This window comes from Mixophyes fleayi, chromosome 1, assembly GCF_038048845.1.
Source record: "Mixophyes fleayi isolate aMixFle1 chromosome 1, aMixFle1.hap1, whole genome shotgun sequence".
Classification (NCBI taxonomy): Eukaryota; Metazoa; Chordata; class Amphibia; order Anura; family Limnodynastidae; genus Mixophyes; species Mixophyes fleayi.
In genome coordinates this window covers 221,392,890-221,413,589 of record NC_134402.1, presented here as the reverse complement: position 1 = coordinate 221,413,589, position 20,700 = coordinate 221,392,890, and the positions used below count along the sequence as shown (strand labels likewise).

Below are 20,700 nucleotides of genomic sequence, written 5' to 3'. Positions count from 1 at the left end.
TAGGTCAGTGTATAACTCTGCCCAGCAGGTGGCACTGCAGCTTGGTTTTTTTTTTTCCCACACACGCCACTAGGCATTTATATAGTAGATAATACTCTGAATAATATTTTCTTTCATTATCACTTGCTGATACACTCGTATACCCTTGTTGCAGGCTCTACTCTGTATTCCCCAATGAACCTCTATTTATACAACCTGCTATAATCAAGCATAATGAATCTATTTCTCTACACATTATCAGATGGTAGGCAAGCATTCAGATACTTTAGTCTAAGCACCATATCAATATCTCACCGAGCCTTAGCTTATAGATATGTTTGTAATTTAGCACAATTGGTACATTGTCAGCTTCAGACCATTCCATGCACATTTTATACCTAATGAGATGGAGCATGTGAGAATACCGGGTTTATCTGCCCCAATTCTACACACTTCACACTGGCTGGCCATCCAGGGGTGCCTTACTATGCCAAGGAAGCCTATCCAGTACCTTCTAAGGTTCTTATAGTCACTCAGACAGATGTAGTTAAAAAGTATAACAATACTTTTATTGTAATAAAAACAATCACTAGAATATTATATACACACAGTAAGTAAATGCTATAGGTAACATCTCCACTTTTTTAAAACCCACAGCATAGTAAATATACCCCAAATAGTTTTGCATCCATGTGCCCATTCCCTAAATTCAGAACTAAATCGTACAATCCAGTTAAAATAGTCTCCGCAGTGGTGGGATTGCCAAAAATGTACCACCATCCTTTGGATTACTCCATGTCATTCAAAGATTCTATGGGTAAAAAATTGAAAAGTATCTGTTGGAGCAAGCAATTGCTTTTATTATGCGTTTCCCATATCATGACTGGTGTACCAGCACCTGTGGTCATGTTTGTCTTAAATTGATAATACTCGAGATGTCACTTTTATGGAAAAAGTTGTCCACTAACACTGCTAAACCTTAATTGACATGGTAACTTTGGCGGTGAGAGTTTTTTGTTCATTTCAGCAGTGGCTCACTTTCGATTAAGACCTGTCTCTATTCAAAGAACTCATCAATTTCCCATTTCAAGATGATTTGGTCTTAGGATCTTCACTCCAGAATAATTCCCCCTTAGATTAGGAAAAAAAATGGAGGATTCTGAAAAATCGAAATGCCTTTGGAGTGTTTGGATTAACAAAATTGTGTTCATTTCATTCTCCTGGATCATGCAGTCTCAAAAAAGGACGCCAAAAATATCAACCTATCCAATACCCTGGACTTCTGACTATTCCCCACCAAGGTCAGGAGTATCAATTGGGGGTATTTGCAATAGTATGTTCACTAGTCGAAGACTTTCACGTTTGAATGGGTCCGCAACATTGGTTAAAACTGCTACAAGATCTTTGTTTCAGGCCCTCTGCCAAGTTATTTTTTGCTTTGCCCAAAGAGTCATCTGTCTCTACGCAGCAGACATTTCTAGGCTATTAGTCCAACTTATTGTTTCAGGAGAAATAACTTAATTTCAACCAATTCTGAATCTCAAGTTACTCAATTGCTACGTTCCTGACTGAAGATTTGATGTGGAGTTCTTCCACTCCATGATAAATGCCATAGAATCCAGGAGTTTGTCACAGACGTTTACTTTCCAGTGGATTAATTTTTCTTAGACCTGTAGGTGCTTCTCCCTTATTTTCAAACGGCGTACTTCCACAGGTTTGTTTAGTTTTTTGTTATTGTTTTGCTGCAATTTTTATCTCTCTGTGTTCAACTTGTGTATGTCCTGAGAACATGGCAACAAACTATAGAACAACTAGGATGCCTTCTCTTCACCAAGTCTTGAATTGGTCTGATACCAGCAGTATACAAACTAGTAGAAATGAGAAGTGTATAGATATAAAGTTAAAATACCAATAGGAATTTATCATCTCGCATCTCCTTCTTATAGAAGAAGTCTATTGGGGAAAGTTGATAGAGGTTCTCAACAAGGATTTAAGAAATTTGAGCTGTAAATGTAAGGCAAGGACCGCTACCATTAGTTGTTTTCTGATATTCTACTTGTGGCACGTGCTACACCTGAAAGTCAATGAGAACTTGGGGAGGATAAGTAAGTGGCTGAGAAGTTTGTGTAGAAAGAAGAGATTTGGGTTTTTAGAAAACATTTCCCCATCTGCTACAGTCTCTACAGTAAGGTCAGTTTGCACTTCAATGGGTGCTAGGTGCAGCTCTGGTAGGGGAAAAGATGACTAGACATCTGCAGGGAATTTTAAAGTAGAAGTTTGGATAATGATGAGGATAGGAGCAGTGGGCAAGATGATGTATCCTGTAAGTTGGGCTTAATTATGGGAATTTGGTGGGGAGTAGCAGGGAATGTGGTTAGAATAAGAAATAAGGAGGTTTGAAGGTTTTGAATGAAATATGTGAGAAAGAACATGAATTGTAAAGGGACCCAGAACTTGGATTATTCATTATGAAATCAAACCAAACCAGTGGTCAGATTAAGGACATAGTAGTAGCAAGTTGCTTTCAAAAGTTTTGTAAAGCTGTAATTTGGCACTATGTTTTTGAAACTGTGTGACCAATGTACTTTCAATAAAGGAAATTCATGTCATGTAGTACATGAAAAACATCACGAGCTATGCAAAACACTTGGATTGTGTCTTCTTAATACAGGTCTGCCATTCTTCTTATTAAACTTTGAGTTCATAACAAATTAAGTATTGGGGACATCAGCCCAATTTAAATATTGCATTAGTCTTTGTTATTTCCTGCATGTATAGGATGAACATGGTATAACTTTTCACAGAAAACTAAAATTTAGTATCAAACTTCGTCTTGCTCCCTCAATCTTTGCTGTAATCGTCAGTCAAAGTGGTGAATGAGCTCATGACGATATCCTATAACAACAATATGGTGAAGTGTTTGCAAATGGTGGAATACAGTGCTGTGATCCACTCTTGCAGATTCTTCCTCGACTGAGGAAAATGGACAATAGCTCATTCTAAAGATTTATTTCTCTTCTATCTTATGGCATATAATGATGTTCATAGTCACCATATGAAGTGGTAATTTGTACTTAATGTATAATTATTTTTTTTCAGGATCCTATGGCAAGCTATGATTTCAATAATGATGACCCTGATCCACAGCCTCGATATAATCCTTCTGATGAAAACCGGTAAGCACTTGTGTGTATGTTCAAGCAATTTTAGAAAATCCTCATTTTGCACCATTCAATACTTACGAATTGTGTCTAGCCTTTATTGTTGTGGGTAATGTTAAAGAAGATGTCCATGCAGCTATTTTTCCCTACTACTGGGTCTCTCCCACTTAGTATTGTGGACAGAGTCTCTTCCACTATTTGTGACTCCAGTCACTTCTTCTTGGAAATCGCTCAGAGTGGGTGATATTGTGTTGGCAAATGGCAAAGATACCTTTATGTAATGTCTTGGTGGTGGTGTCTGCAGACTGCAAAGAGAATCAGTTAGTTCCATTATATGTACATCGCAGCTCTAAGGAGAGCAAATAGAGGGTGAGAACATGTTCTTGAGTGTATTTCCACTGTAAATTCTAGTTTTATTATTCATTAATTTTTGCATTCATGTCCATTATACTTAGCATTTCATATGTCTTTGAAAAAAATGAATCTTGTGCTTGAACAATGGTTTTACAATAAAGTCTGATGCAAAGGTCTTTATCAAGCAAAATAATAGTATCTGCAAATTAGGTATGCGGTCAAAGGCTAGACATTCAGAAAGGCGATAACATTAGATCGCCAGTTCCAATGTCAACAGTATTATTAGGTCGACAATTCGAATATCGACAGTAATATATGGTTAGGGATATTATTGTCAACCTAATAATACTGTATACATTCCAATTGTCGACCTAATAATACTGTTGATGTTGTTATTATCGACTTTCCAACCCTGTCTATTTTATGGTGTCTACCATATAAATGTCGAACATGTAATATTGGTTGATGGACGACGATGTTTTCAAATGAGTTCACTTTTGTATTCTGTTTGATCTGCTGTACACATCCCCCTATACCTTTTAATAAAAACAAATTGCACAAAAAAAAATGTCGATCATGCAACTGTCGAACATATGTATCACACCCGCCAATTCATGTCTCAGTAAATGGTTGTGCATTCAAACAAGAGCTCAACAGTGAAAGGGTAAATTTCCACCACATAGACAAACACACTTACATTCTTGCATTAAACTTTCCATGCACCATTCATTCCTAGCAAAGAGCAAAAATCATGCAACATGTTCCAGCAGTTAATCGAGAAAATTAAAGTATGTTTGCCTAGGTCACTGATCTAGTGTATGAGAACAAATAGTGAGACTTCAAGCCAAGCTTTCCAGAAGTCAGGCCATTTAATAAAGCATCTACACCTCATAATGTTACTGTGTCACTGTTCCATTAAATAATGCAGTCCATTCTCTGGTAAATTCTTGGTGGGGACCATTTTTCTTTTAAAGGGAGTCGCTATTCTAGCATAAAATAGCAACAAACTAAAGAAACACAACAAGTATGCCTCCTCTTCACCAAGTCCTTGATTGATCTTCAACCTCTAGTATACAAACTAATAGAAATGAAGGTTAGAATATCAATATAAATTTATCATCCGAAATCTCCATGGTATAGAAGAGGAAATCTATTGTGAATTAAGTTGATATATGGGTCCTTTAGAATGATTTCAGGAATTTGAGCTGTAAATGTAAAGCAACGATTTCTCTATTAGTTGTATTCTGAAATTCTACCTATGGCACATGCTACACCTGAAAGACAATGATAACTTAGGGAGGTTAGTAAGTGACTGATAAGTTGGTGTAGGACGGAGGAATTTGCGTTTTTAGAAAACATGGCTCGCCGTAAAACAGAAATCGGTTGCATTTCAGTGGGATAGGTGCAGCTTTGGTAGGGGAAAAGATGTTTTAGACATCTGCATGAAATTTCAAGGTAGAATTTGGAATTAGGGCGAGAATAGGAGCTGTGGACAAGATGGTGTAGCCAGTTAGTAGGGCTTAATTATGGAAATTGGGGGAGGGGGAGGCAGGGATTAGGAGTTAAGTATTAATGCAAATAGAAAAGCCAGCAGCATAGAAAGAGTTTTTAATTATGGGGAGGTGAGACCAAGCTAAAAAGGGGGCCTGTGCAGCATAGACCACCCTCTAGTTCCTGTCCCTCAACATTCTCACTAGTAATGCAGACATATCTCCTAACTTTCTCTGTAGTCCTGGATGTGTGGAACTGCCTTCCAAAATCTGGACTGCCCTGCTATACTTGAAACAGTTGGTAGTTATAATTGTATTAACATACTTATACATTAGGGAAGAATCATACACCCAAGTGCACATTAAGCACAAACACCAGATCAACGTATCATATTCAATATACCTACCTCACAGAAGCACATACAGGATGCAAGCAATCAGATTTTTCAATTAAAATGTCCCTACTTGGTATCCATAAAGTCTGCTGATCTAACTGCAAATGTTCTCCATATATTGCAACTTACAGAGCCATCTTTAAAGCAATCATAGTTTTTTTAATTTTTTTTTTTTTTCGTTTATAAAAAGCCTACCCATGCATACATGTTTTTACAAGTTTTTAGGTACAGCTAGCAACTTTTTAACGGATTATTCTCTTCTTAATCTCTATTTTAACAGTGAGACTTTCTGCTGGTGACAATCCAAAAGCCATGTGTGACATACACCTATACATGCACTTATATGATAACAACAAAAACTAACATTAATCAGATGTCCCAATTTAAATAACTATGTCTACCTTACCTCACTGAAGAAAGTCTGATAGGCTTGGTCCCACAGTTCAGTCAGATTCTGGAATCTATAGCAGCAGAGCAGGCCTGGTTCAAGAATGCTGTGATGTTCTCCAGCAGTAGCCACACTTGCGCACAGCCAGGTAGGTAACAGGACAAACAGTTATCCCCTCACTCAATTAATTTGCCCACCGACACCCTTCATCTCAATTAATTTCTCTCCCCAGCACCATCAGCTTCATTTAATGTCTCTATGTACCCTCAATACATTTCTCCCCCATTTGCCTCCCTCTCAATACATTTGTTCCTCAGTGTGATCCACTGAATTAATTTCTCCACCTCTAATTATTTCTTCTCCAGCATATACTTGCCCTCCAGACCCCTGAGCCAGCCTGCCTCTGATTAGTTACTATTTGTCCTATGTTTTAAGGCATTTTGTAAGTGGACTATAGAAACCATGAATTTTAATAAAGCTAAATAGTGTGACACAGTGGAGAGTGTCTCCTCAAACAAAAGAAGAAAAAAATAAATAAAAAATAAATAAATATAAACTAGTACTGTTGCAAATATATACACTATATGGACAAAAGTATTCGGATGCTTGACCATTACACCAACAGGGACTGTAATGACATTGAATTCAAATTCATATACTTAAATATAGAGTTTGTCTCCCTTTTGCTGCGATAACAGCTTCCACTTTTCTTGGAAGGCTTTCCACAAGATGTTGGAGTATTTCTGTGGGAATTTGTGCCCATTCATTCTGTAGAGCATTTATGATTGACCTTCACTGGAGATAAGGGGCCTAGCACAAAACCCTGAGAAACAGCCCCATACCATTGTCCTTCCTCCACCAAACTTCGTAGTTGGCATAATGCAATCAGACAGGTAGCATTCTCCCAACATCCGCCAAAACCAGACTCGCCCATCTGACTGCCAAACAGAGAAGCATGACTCGTCACTCCACAGAACAGGTTTCTACTGCTCCACAGTCCAGTGTCGGTGTGCTTTACATCACTCCACCCGACGCTTGGCATTGGTGTTGGTGATGTGAGATTTGCATGCAACTGCTCGGCCATGGAAACCCATTCCATTAAGCTCCCGCACAGTTTCTGTGCTTACATTAATGCCAGTGGAAGTTCGGAACTCTTAAGCTATGGAATCAGCAGGGCGTTTGCGACTTTTATGCACCATACACCTTAGCAGTCATTGACCCCGCTCTGTGATTTTATGTGGTGTTCCGCTTTGTGGCTGAATTACAGTTGTTGCTAAACGTTTCCACTTTCTAATAATATCGCTTACAGTTGACCGTGGAATATCCAGCAGGGATGAAATTTCACGAACCGGCTTATTGCAAAGGTGGCATCCTATCACAGTACAACGCTTGAAGTCACTGAGCTCTTCAAAACTAAACATTTTGTATCACAAATGTTTGCAAATGGAGACTGCATGGCTAGGTGCTTCATTTTATACAACTCTGGCAATAGGTGTGATTGAAACACCTCAGTTCAATAATTAACAGGTGTGGCCAAATAATTTTGTCTATATAGTGTAGTTGGTATGCTAGTGGATGTATGTATTGATTTAACATTACAACATTCTTTGTTTTGCATTTCTCATTGTCTGTTAAGGAATGGCAAATTATTGCTGAAGAATTTGACAAATTGTAGAGTTCCCCAAACTTTGGCGGGCCATAAATGGCAAACATGTTAGAATTATGCCACCCACTAAAAGTGGATGCAGTTTCTATCACGACAAGTGTTATTAACAACCGGGGTTAGGGTTATCCCTGATGGCCATAGTGGATGCCAAATATTAATTTTGTTTGTGGACATTGGTAGAAATGTAAGTGTCAGATGGTGGGGCATTGGAGCAGACTCCCTTTCATGACAAACTTAAAAACAATGCACTTAACTTATCACCATGCACCAAAGCAAAATTAGGACTCAATGTTGCATTTGTAGCTGATGAATCCTTTGCACTGCAAAGTAATATTTTAAAACCTTACTCCCAAAAAAATTAAAAGAGAATCTTTAATTACCGATGAGCAAGGCGAGTAGTGGAAAATGCTTTTGGCATATCGAGTAATAGAAGGTTGAAGGTGGTGATGGCTTGTTGTGTCCTACACAATTATCTTAGGTAGAAAAGCCCCATTGTGCACAGTACAGCTTCTACTATGGAACATACTGTAGAAGTTGAGGAAGTGGTGGGGTTGACACCACTGGAGTCTTCTCAGATGAGAAATGCCAGCAAAATGGCAAAGTTAAACAGGGAGGAGTATTTGGAATATTTTATTGGTGAGGGCACTGTGTCCTGGCAGAATGAGATGTTATAATGTATGTACATTGAAATTCTGTGTTGGAAGTACTCATGTTTAACAATTTGCAAATAAATGTTTTATGCATTCATGATTTTGTCTACTATGCTACTTGGCGGTATATCTCCAGTTTCCAGAGTGACAGATGAGGCTCTATGGTCCACCAGGGCACGTTGCTTGTTGACGGTCTGGCTATTTCTTGGTCAGTCGTGAAGCCCAGGAGGTCGAAGTACCACAACCTGAGTAGATACACATCTTCAGCCCCTGCTCCAGATCACTTTGAGGACTTCTTGAACACAGTCCTCATGTTGTGGATCTTCCCGTTGACCCAATCTACAGTAGCCTGTGGATAATGGGGAAGGCTCACTTTCACCATGTCCTCATAAGACAAGATCCTCCTCTGCCTGTTGGAATAATCTTTTTACTTGGATTGCCACAAGCAGGGATGGGATATGTAGGCCTCAATGAAGTCCTTCATCAGCTCAACACTCTTGTCAGATGTCATCATAACATTTTTACAAACAAATGTAAAACATGTATTGTTATATTTTCAAATGCACAAAAAAATCGATCAAAATAAAGTCTGATTTCATAAAGTACTTACCTTGCTGTAATAGTGATGAAATTTGGTATAAAAATTGTTGAATCCGTTCAGAAAGTACAAAACCTAAATAAAAAGTCTCAATGCAGAACTGCAAATACCACCGTGGGGATGAACACTATGGACGAATGAATGTTCACCACACTGCTCCACTCTGCAGCTAGTGCTGCTGCGGTTGGTCCATACCAACTCTTAATGCCCGCGTATACACTAGAAGCATCTATATTAGAGAGGAGCCAGGCTTTCGCTAGCGGTACGTGAGAGCATGGTAGATGAGCAAGGAAAAGATAATAGTACAGGAGGAGTGGAGAGAGAAGGAGAAGGGATGCCATTTTTAGATGTTAAAACAGCAGAGCCAAACCAGTGAGTCCCAGGGAGATGGAGATCATGGTCCGAGTGCTGAACCAACATGACGACGATTGACAAAAAAAGACTACCGAAAAGGAAATTATAGAAAGGAAATTATAATGCAGAAGCTGCTTAATACGCTACACAAAAAAGTTTGGGCGGAATAAGTTCCAGATGCAAAAAAAGATGTCTAGATTTGAAGAACAAGGCGCAACAAAAGTTGAAGAGAATACTAACAAATATTAACAAAAAGTATTAAAAGTAGTTATTAAAACTTTGTTGAACTTGTTTGTAAATGGTTTTAGTAAATAATGATAGCAATAACGATTAGTATGATATTCAAACCTTTTGAGTATATAAGCTCACTCTGACTTTGCAGCTGTGTCAGAGCAACAGGTATTGATACCCAGACTGACTTATGGTTATGCTGTATTGCTGCTGACCTTGGCATTTCTTGTGATTCCTTCTTGGATAGTGCTTCTGCCTGTTAACCCCTCGTGTACCAGTCCTTGCTTGTTTTGACCACTCTCTCCCGGATCCTGATTTTGTACTGCACTATTGTCTGTGTTCCAGATCCTTGCTTGTTATTGGACTTCCCTTCTGCATACTGATTTTGTACCTCGCTACTGCCAGTGTTCTAGTCCTTGGCTAGCTGACCTGCTTTCGGATTTCCCTTTCTCTTCGCTGTGTTACATCTAGTGATTGATCAGAGGGCCGCGACCTGCGTATTCACGGCTGCAAAAGTCCATCCTGTCTTGCAGCGGTTCTTGGTGAAGACCGGACTCCCGTTAGCCTAGTTTAGCACTGGCCAAACAGAGGCACAAAGTCTAACACGTGTGTCCAACACCCCAGGGCTCTCCTCCTGAGACAATCGTTACAGGAAGAAGGTGGCCTGGTCTGATGAATCATGTTTTCTTTTACATCATGTGGACGGTCAGCTGCGTGTGCATTGTTTGCCTGAGGAAGAGGTGGCCCCAGGATCCACTATGGGAAGAAGGCAACCTTGGGTCCTTGCATTCATGTGGATGTTACTTTGACATGTACCACCTACCTAAACATTGTTGCAAACCAAGTACACCCCTTCATGGCAACGCTATTCCCAGATGGTAGGGGCCTCTTTCAGTTCGATAATGTGCCTTGCCAAACTGCAAAAATTATTCTGCAATGGTTTGAGGAACATGACAAAGAGTTCATAATGTTGAGTTGGCCTCCAAATTCCCCACATCTCAATCATTAACAGCAGCAGCTATTTATATAGCGCCACTAATTCCGCAACGCTGTACAGAGAACTCATTTACAGCAGTAGCTGCTCTATTGGAGCTTACAGTCTAAATTCCCTAACATATAGACACAGAGAAAGAGAAAAGAAACTAGGGTTAATTTGATAGCCAGTTAACCTACTAGTATCCAATCGAGCATTGGTAGGATGTGCTGAACAAACAAGTCAGCCATGAAGTACCCACCTCGTAACTTACGGGACTTAAAGGATCTGCTACTAACGGCTTGGTGCCAGATACCACAGGACACCTTTAGAGGTATTGTGCAGTATATGTCTTTATGGGTCAGAGCGTTTTGGTGGCACAAGGGGGACCTGCATAATATTAGGCAGGTGGTTTTATGTTGTTTTGTGGCTGATCTGTGTATGTTAAAATATAATTACAGTACCTTCCAAAGGAAGAATAAATGATGGATAATATGATGTGTTATATCAACCCATAAATGCAATTCGATTTTATTATTTGTTTAAATCAGGGAAAAGTTGTAATATATATCTATTCAAGCAGTAGATAAGTACATAATCTTACCCAGATTGTATTAAAATTAATTCGGTTCAGTAACAGATCACTCTTTCTTATAATTAAGAACTTTACCTCAAGTTAGGATAAGTACCACATGACTGGCATAAAAGAGATGTCATACCAATACTTAGTGATCAAAAACAGGCAGAAAATCATTAAACAGTGAGTAAAATAAAAGGAATCTGAAGGAATGCTATTCAGAAATTTGTAACAGATAATACATTTATAACATAATGTCAGTATGAGTTCATGAAAGACCGATTGTACGAAAACAATCTGATTCATTTTTATGAAAAGGTAAAGTGCTCTCTAGATCTGTCTAATGCAGTGGATGTAGTATTTTGTATTTTTGAAAAGCATTTATTACTGAGCATAATAACATTTTGGTACATAAGATGTGAATGCTAGGATCAAAAAAGTATGTGCATGAGTTGATACTTGATTGAAGATTAGCAAAGAGAGTGTTGTTATAACTGTAACATATATTGTAACATATATTCAGAGTGGGTTACAGTTATTAGATGTGTACCTTGTAGATGGCCAACAAAGTATACTGTCCGTATTTGTAAATTAACAGGCAAGGAAGGAACTTTTTTCCACAGGGAGGATTCATTGGCAGGTACCTTGCTTGTGTTATTATTTTGCCTTCCTCGGGATCAACACAGCTAGCTCATATAAGAAAATGTTGAACTTGATGGACTTTTGTGCTTACTTTTTTTTTCCCTTCAACTTTCCCAGCTATCTAACAGTGCAATACATTTGGCATTCTATCAACCGGCATGAAATAGGGAATCAATAATAACAAGCATAACCAATATGAGTAATGCACTTTTTTTATACCAATACTTCATTTGTATAAGTTTGTCATAAGGAACATACAAGGTCAAATCTTAATATTGAGTCTGTATGCAAATAATTAGACATACTTTTGTAAACATGTAGCTTTGTAGTTATATTTATGTGGAACATTTATTTTCTGTATCTAGTTAAGAATGTAAGAAAGATTTCTGTTTGCATCATCTGTATCTATTTTGTGTTTACAGAGAGGTTTATAGTGATTTATTTCTTTTCTGTTTTTCAGCCATGGAACACGTTGTGCAGGGGAAGTGGCTGCAGTCGCTAATAATGATGTCTGTGGTGCAGGGATTGCATATAATGCAAGGATAGGAGGTAATGTGAGCTAGACCTCGTATACAGACCCCTGTTGTCACAACACTGTTTCGAAATGTATCCTCTTCCCTAGGGGTGAGAATGCTTGATGGAGTCATCACTGATGTTATAGAAGCTCGCTCATTGAGCCTGAACTCACAACACATTGACATCTACAGTGCCAGTTGGGGTCCAGAAGATGATGGGAAAACTGTAGATGGACCAGGCATATTGGCCATGAAAGCTTTTTATCGGGGGATTGTAAATGTAAGTTCTGTATGAAACACTCTTATTCAATTAAAGTGATGTTTATTTATCCTGTATTATTTGTTGTTGCTGTCTGATCTTGTTTTCTGCTATCCGTTGCTTTCTCAATCATACATTCCTTTACTTCAACAACATGTAACAATATGTATTTGGGCATTTATCAGCATCCCCCATATGCTTTTCTAAAGAAAGTCTGCAATATTTGAACAAGATGTGATTTGTGCTTGCTTTATGATTTTGATTTACATTGTTTTCATTCCACACTTTAAAGCTACTATCCATTAAATTGGCAATTGAATTGTTGACAGAAGGCATCAGGAACAACTGTTTCTCAGCTTGGTCCTGACTAACTTGTGTGCTCTGTCATTATTTTGAGGATTTGCTGAATATTGTTTTGTAGCAGCTGCTCAAACTAAAATAGACATGTCACATTTGGCAGAAATATTATCCTGCTTGTCAACATGGTAATTCTTTTATCTATCTATGTTCATGACAATGGCAAGGATGCCCTGCATGATATCTAAAAGCCAAGTTACGGCTGGTAGAAAAGTAAATGTATTTGCAACATAAATTTAACACATTCGCATCTTTTTGTTATGTTTGACTAAGTAATATTTTCTTCTACTGTTGAGCACATTCATGCTTCTTATATTTTAGGGACGTGGTGGCCTTGGTTCAGTTTTTGTTTGGGCATCTGGAAATGGTGGCTTACACTATGATAACTGTAACTGTGACGGTTACAGCAACAGTATCTACACTCTATCTGTTGGCAGCACCACAGAGCATGGAGAGATCCCATGGTATAGTGAGGCATGTGCTTCTACACTAACTACCACCTTCAGCAGTGGCGTCAGAAGGGACAGGCAAATTGTAAGAACACATTTTACTGCTTGTCATTTAAAACAAAGCAGGCTTGTCCTACCATGAATGTAGATGAACAATATTATAATGTCAGATCTACAGAAACAGGACATCCGTCACATGTGGTAGAGTGAAAACATACTACCTGTCCAAGAAATTGGATTCAAACTGTGTGCTATGTATTTGGCACTTGATTCGATTGGCTACTTGTCTTGTTGAAACAGGTGCTGCATACACTTCACACCTACAGATTACACTGACCCAAGCATGCTGACTGCCATCTCCTTATTTGCAGTCAATGCATTCATGGGGCAGCACGGTGGCTAAGTGGTTAGCACTCATGAGTTCAATTCTTGACCTAGGAGTTTGTATGTTCTCCCCCCATGTTTGTGTGGGTTTCCTCCAGGTGCTCCAGTTTTCTCCCACACTCCAAAAACATACTGGTAGATTAATTGGCTGCTATCAAATTGATGTGTGTGTGTGTGTGTGTGTGTGTGTGTGTGTGTGTGTGTGTGTGTTAGGGAATTTAGACTGTAAGCCCCAATTGGGCAGGGACTGATGTGAGCTGTGGATCTAGTGGCTCTTTATAAATAAATGATGATGCTTCATTACAGTAACAGCCGAGTCACCCCCTCCAGATCCATTAAGATCTAAAACTGGTGGGGTGGTGGCTGGAACCTTTGAAATTCAAAATATACAAGTTTGAAGGCATTCCTCACAGCAATACTTTTTTGCAAATGCCTAACCTCTTTACCATGATAAAGATTACACTGTGTGATAGAGTGAAAGATTAATTTTATGATGGCAAAAGGCTCGAACTCTCTCTTTCCAGCATGTGAAGTGTTAATCCATTAGTTGCTGACCCGGTTTAAAACCTCTGTGTGAGTTCTCTCTCTAACGCAGGTTGAAGGTATGTGTGTTGCTCTGCTGACATCAAGTAAAAAAAATCTGCTTTTGATTTGCATAAACTATATAATGTTTTACAGTCCTGTAATTCACTTATCTTTGCTAATCGGTATAAAATGGTTATCAAGTATCCGTTTAGTTAGCCTCCAAAGTGGAGTAGATTTTGTTTGATTTAGCTCTTCGTGCTGTTCATTAAAAAAGTGGAGAATCTTTGTCTGGGGATTAGAGAACATCACAATAGAAGAGGTAATTCTATATGGTGTGTGAAAGTTTCACTATCCTGTTACAGAAGTGAGATCAGCTGTATGAACCCAGAGTCACAACACTGCAGTAGGAAACAAATTGTTTAATTGCCCATTTTGGAACTGTTTTAGAGGCTGAGAAGAGGACAGAGCAGTCTTCAAAGAAATAGCTCAGTTTTTCTCTATATATGCACGCAGTGAATTAAGCAATAGCGCTAAACCAGTTTGTGCTAGTCTTGTTATGCACAGGATGATGTGGAAGCCTATTTCCTAGCCTTTGAGAAAACAGCAGCGAGAGAGCAATGGCCTCTGGTTCAGTAGGCCGGTATCGTTTCTCCGTTCTTGCTTGGGGAAGCTCGGATGGCCTATTTTGATCTAGAAGAATGTGCAAAACACGATCGTTCCACGACCAGAAATTCTGTAATTCAAAACTCTGGAAACAAGAAATATCATGGTCACAGGTGTTTGATATTATTTGACCAGGAAATTTTAAAAACTGGAAAATGCATATCCAGCACAAATAGTTACATTACTGGTTTTAGATCATGTCCTGCAAGGATTACTGCACTGGGTATACAAGGAAACCCTACTACAGGTGGCCCCTGTGGAACACTTTGCTGCAATGAAATAATTTAAATGTGCCACCGGGAAAATTTCACCAGCCTGGGATCCAAGCTGGAAGGGTAACACAAAGCCTCAAAAGATTTTCCCCGTACAAGAGACGGGACCTACTTGCTTTCAATGTGTTTTAATTGGCACATAAATGGCCATTGTCCCTGATTGCAGGAGCACATGTAATATGTATATGCTGGGCAGGCATGAAGAATTCTGTGGTTGTGGTTTTTGGCAGAACAAATATAAATGAGTACTTGCTGGCAAAATATACCATTGAATGGCAAAGCCGCTATTGCAATTGATTCTGAATGAAAGGGTTGGAATGCTATGTGTACATAGTTTTTCTAACTGTTATGCAACTATCTCGGTGCAAATATAGTATTCGGACCAAATGGTCCAGTCTATTGCATCCTTGGTTCCAAAGTTACCCTATCCTGTAATTCTTGGGCAAAGTTTTCCAAGCATCTATGTTATGCACAGGATGATGTGGAAGTATACAGAGAGACCTATATACACATCGTATGAAAAGCAGCATTGTAGCTCAAGGAAAAACAAAATGTAACTTGTTAAAATTGGTAGATCCCTGTCTTCTGTGCTCATTTCACCTCTAACTCAAATCTGTAATCTCTCACTCTCTACTGGCATCTTTCCATCACTATACAAGCATGCAGTGATTACTCCTATTCTAAAAAAACAAAACTCCGACCCAAACTCTCTCTCAAATTACCGTCCCATCTCTCAGCTCCCTTGCCCCTCCAAGCTTCTAGAGAGACTTGCCTACACTCGCCTCACACGCTTTCTTTCCGCAAACAACCTGTTGGATCCTCTTCAGTCAGGCTTTCGTTCTCAACACTCCACAGAGACTGCGCTGACCAAGGTTGTTAATGATCTGATCACTGCTAAGACTGAACGCCATTACTCTCTCCTAATTCTCCTTGATCTCTCGGCTGCATTTGACACAGTTGACCACTCTCTTCTCATACAAACGCTGCAATCCCTAGGTCTTCAAGACACAGTTCTATCCTGGTTCTCATCTTACCTCTCTAATCGCTCTTTCACTGTTAATTTTTCTGGAGCCACATCTGCTCCGCTTCCCCTATCAGTTGGAGTACCACAAGGCTCGGTGCTAGGTCCTCTGCTGTTCTCTATCTATACCGCTTCTCTTGGAAATCGAATAAGTTCCTTTGGCTTTCAGTATCATCTCTATGCGGATGATACCCAAATCTATCTATCCTCTCCTGATATCTCGACATCTGTGTTGTCCCGTGTAACTGACTGTCTTTCTGCCATTTCATCTTGGATGTCCTCTCGTCAACTCAAACTTAATCTTTCTAAAACAGAGTTAATAATATTCCCACCCGCCAACAAGAGCATACCTGACATTTCTATCTCTGTTGATAACATGACCATAAATCCCACCCCACAAGCTCGCTGCCTAGGTGTAATCCTTGATTCACGCCTATCCTTTGTTCCCCACATTGACTCTATATCTAAATCATGTTACATACATCTAAAGAACATTTCCAGAATCCGCACATATCTCACACAAGACACTGCTAAAACCTTAATTCATGCACTAATCATCTCCCGCATTGACTATTGCAATTCCCTCCTTACTGGTCTTCCCAAAAACAGACTCAAACCCCTAAAATCTATTTTGCATGCTTCGGCAAGACTGATTTTCCTTGCAAATAGCTATTCCTCTGTTGAATCACTCTGTATGTCTCTACACTGGCTGCCTGTCTTCTACCGAATCCAATATAAAATACTTTTACTAACCTACAAGGCCATCAACAAAGCTGCACCAACATACATCTCCTCTCTTGTCTCAAAATATCTCCCAACTCGGCAACTCCGTTCTGCAAAAGATCTGCGTCTCTCATCCACCCTCATTACATCCTCCCATTCCCGGTTACAGGACTTTTTTCGGGCTGCACCCACTCTATGGAACTCTCTCCCTCGCACAATAAGACTCTCCTCTGTTCTACAAACTTTCAAGCGTTCTCTGAAAACCTACCTATTCAGACAAGCGTATAATATTCCTCAACCACCATCTTAACCTCACTACCTTTAGCCTGTTACACAATTTCACACAAGACAACTACCCCCGGACCAACATTATTGTGTGACAGGATCATTTAGCTTATGAGTCACCCTACCTTTGCAGTCTGGCTGGGCCAAGATGCAAAATGTATACTTAACCTCATGTGTCAATCTCCCATTGTCCCATAGATTGTAAGCTTGCGAGCAGGGCCTTCTCACCTCTTTGTCTGTTTTACCCAGTTTGTTTATTAGTTTATTACATTTGTCCCCAATTGTAAAGCGCTACGGAATATGTTGGCGCTATATAAATAACTGATGATGATGATGATGATGATCTATAAGACCAAACGTGAAAGAAGGGAAGACAAGAAATCTACACAGAAAAGAACACACAGCACATGAACAGCGCTCGTGTTCCCTGTAGAGAAACAAAAATGTTATGGTGGAAATCATACATTAAAAAGAATTGGCTTAAAATAAATATTTAATAAAAACTGAAAATATACATAGTATAAAACATATATCATCATCAACAATTATTTATTTAGCGCCAGCAAATTTCGTAGCGCTTTACAATTGGGGACAAATACAGTAATAAAACAATACATACAAAGAAGGTAAGAAGGCCCTGTTCGCAAGCTTACAATCTATGGGACAATGGGAGTTGGATACATGAGGTTAAGACTACATATCGCATTTCGGTCCATCCAAAGTACAAAGGTAAAAAGTAATTTTTATGCCATATGATCCAGTCACACAGCAATGTTGGTCTGGGGTCACAGGGTTATTTTCTTGTGTGAATTGTGTAAAGGGTGGTAATAGGGTACCCTACTGAGGTTAAGAGGGTGGTTGAGGAATATTATAAGCTTGCCTGAAGAGGTGAATTTTCAGAGAATGCTTGACAACCAAAGAGACCAGAGGAAAGTTTGATGGCCTTGTGTGTTAGTATAAGCATTTTATATTTCATTTAGTAAAAAATCAAAGGCAACAGATATAGAGACTGACAGAGTGGTTCAGCAGAGGAAGAATGATTTTCCTTGCAAATCGATCTAGCTACTGCATGCAAAATAGATTGTAGGGGTGATAGTCTGACTTGGGGAAGATTAGTAAGGAGGGAATTGCAATGTGAGATATGTATGCATCCTGGAAATGTCTTTTAGATGTGTGCAACATGATTTAAATAGTGTCGATGTGGGGAAGGATAATTCCGAGTCAAGGATCACACCTATACAGCAAGATTGCAGGGTGGCATTTATGGTCATGTTGTCAACAGAAAAAGAAATGTCAGGTAGGTAACTTCTGTTGGTGGGTGGGAATACTATTAACTCTGTTTTTGAATCTTTGAGTTGGCAAGAGAGCATCCAAGATGAAATGGCAGAAAGACAGTCAGTAACATGGGACAACACAGATGGCGAGAGATCAGGAGAGAATAGAAACATTTGGGTATCCTCTGCATAGAAATGATACTGAAATCCAAAGGAGTTGGGTGCTGGGAAGGAATTCAGCTGATTGCTTGTCGAGGAAGATGATACCATTTCTAGTCTGATCCTCTTCAAACTTGCAGCTTGATAAATTTATTCCCAGGTGGTCACATCTGCAATGACTTTAGGAATGTTAAGAAGCATTCATTGTTTAGATGCATATCTCTTTCTGGTTGCCAAGTTGCACGTCTTGTAAAAGCTATGAAAAATAATGATACAATGTCAGCAAACTATATAAATGCTTTGCTTCAGGTATAAAATCAATATACAGGAATAGTAGCCAGCAGTTTCAAAGGTAGGGAAACTCATATCTCAGTATGAGATTTCTTGCAGAACAAAGAGGACTGGTTTTACTCAATGTGGACACACAAACACATATACACACACACTAAACATGGAAGTCAAACTTTTAACAACAAAAAACACAAGAGAATCACATGGTATTAACAGGACAGTGAGGTGGGGGGGGGGAGTCTTTGCATGAGCATACACAAGGAGGGGAGCGGGGCACAAGAGCCCATGAATGTGATGAACTAGAGATAACTAAATACGACTCCCTAGTGTCTCTCATCCCAGAGAAAACCTCAGGACATGAATACAAAATAAGCTTGTGAAAAACAATGCAATGTGAAGTATATACAAAACAATGAAGTGAATAAAACATGGCAACAGTCAGATAGTAATACACATTGGAGAAATCCTAACAATAACACTGACATGGCAACAGTCAGTTAGCAATATATATTAGAAAGGTCTTCGCAATGAAACTGTCCTGGTGGTAGGCAGCAGTATAAATTAGAGAGCCTAGTAACAATACTTGGGAAGAAGACCATTCTGCTTGTGGTGGACGTTTCTAGATACAGAAGGCGGTAAGAAGGATGTTCCCGGAATGTCATTGAGTAAGTGTGGTTATCGTGAGTCAAAGTGAACTGAAATGGAAAACCACAGCGATATCTGATACCAGCAGATCGTAGACATCGGGTGATTTCACTGAGGTCCAGCGTTTCTTCAGTGTGATGGGCAAAAGGTCCTGGAATAAAAGTGGGGTAGTCCCGGATTAGTAGATGTTCTGTAGGTAGCGGGCAGCATGCAGGATCTTTTCCTTCACTGAGTAGTAATGTAAGTGCACTATAATGTCCCAAGGAGGTTGAGATGGCTGAGGTTTGGGCCGAAGAGTCAGATGTGCGCGATCCAACAGGCACGCCATGGACAAGGGCAGAGAAGAGACCTTGTAAATAGGAGGGAAGATCATCTGCTGTAATGGACTCCAGGATGTTTTTGAGTCTAATATTGTTGCGGCGAGATCAACTTTCTTGGTACTCAAATTGTCCAACTCGCTGCAAAGGGCCACACACTATCTGTGGCGAAGTTCACCAACATTATATATCTCGCTGCGACAAAAGCTGACCCATCATCATTAATGCCGCAAAAAGAAATGCAGTTCTTGGCCAATAACTATTCTCGTCTCCTAATGTTCCTACTCTAAACAATGGTATGCTTGTGGCTGGAAATGGCATGAGATTGAGTTGCTTATGTCATCATGAAATGGGTGCTTTTCTAAACATGCTTGTGTACATACACTGCATGCATCACTGCTAACTGTTTTACTCTTTTCACAATATTCAATGCCCAGAGTTAATAAGGTTATCAAGAAATTGACTCATGCTAGGTTATTGACTACCTTGGACCTTAGCAAGGTTACAGGCAAATTCACCGTGTATTGGCTTCTGGTTTATATGGAGCACCTACACATTTTCAAAGGCTAATGAATAAGTTGCCAAAGTCTCAATCTTAGTATGAATAATTTGACAATGTAGTCAGTCGCACTCTGAACTGGGTCTCACATTTGGGAAAAGTATAAATTCTTGTTGGCGAGACCTGCTTCCCTCAATGTAGCCAACAATAGTTTTATACTTTTTCCAAATGTGAGTCCCAGTTCAGAGTGCGACTGGCTACATCACTAAAGCAGTATCCTGCTTCAGTGACTCCTGGTTTAAAAAACAAAAACAGGTTTCTTTTTACAGGTAGACACTTCAGAGAAGATCTTGGAACTGTGGTTTTGCAGCTTATAGGGGAGGAAGAGCATACAGCTCTATACCTTGTTTTTGACCTTTTTATTTAATATTTATAGCATCAACATATTACGCACTCCTTTACAGAGCATAGTTAAATCATTCAATGCCTGCACAGTGGAGCTTATGGTATAAATTCTCTAGCCCACACACACGGGTTAATTTCATCAGAAACCTATTAGCCTACCGGTATGTTTTTGTATTGTGGTAGGAAACCCATACAAACT

At 39.3% G+C, this 20,700-nt stretch overlaps 1 protein-coding gene across 5 annotated transcripts in view; it reads left to right on the top strand.

The window, feature by feature from the left end:
- The window catches only part of PCSK4 (proprotein convertase subtilisin/kexin type 4), a 73,769-nt gene that overhangs the window by 27,405 nt on the left and 25,664 nt on the right, over nt 1-20,700 (top strand). For all 5 annotated transcript variants that reach the window (XM_075205517.1, XM_075205512.1, XM_075205527.1 and 2 more), the window contains exons 5-8: nt 3,079-3,155; nt 11,919-12,007; nt 12,081-12,253; nt 12,911-13,123. In XM_075205517.1, the coding sequence (XP_075061618.1) occupies nt 3,079-3,155; nt 11,919-12,007; nt 12,081-12,253; nt 12,911-13,123 (552 nt within the window). The remainder of the gene's footprint in view (nt 1-3,078; nt 3,156-11,918; nt 12,008-12,080; nt 12,254-12,910; nt 13,124-20,700) is intronic.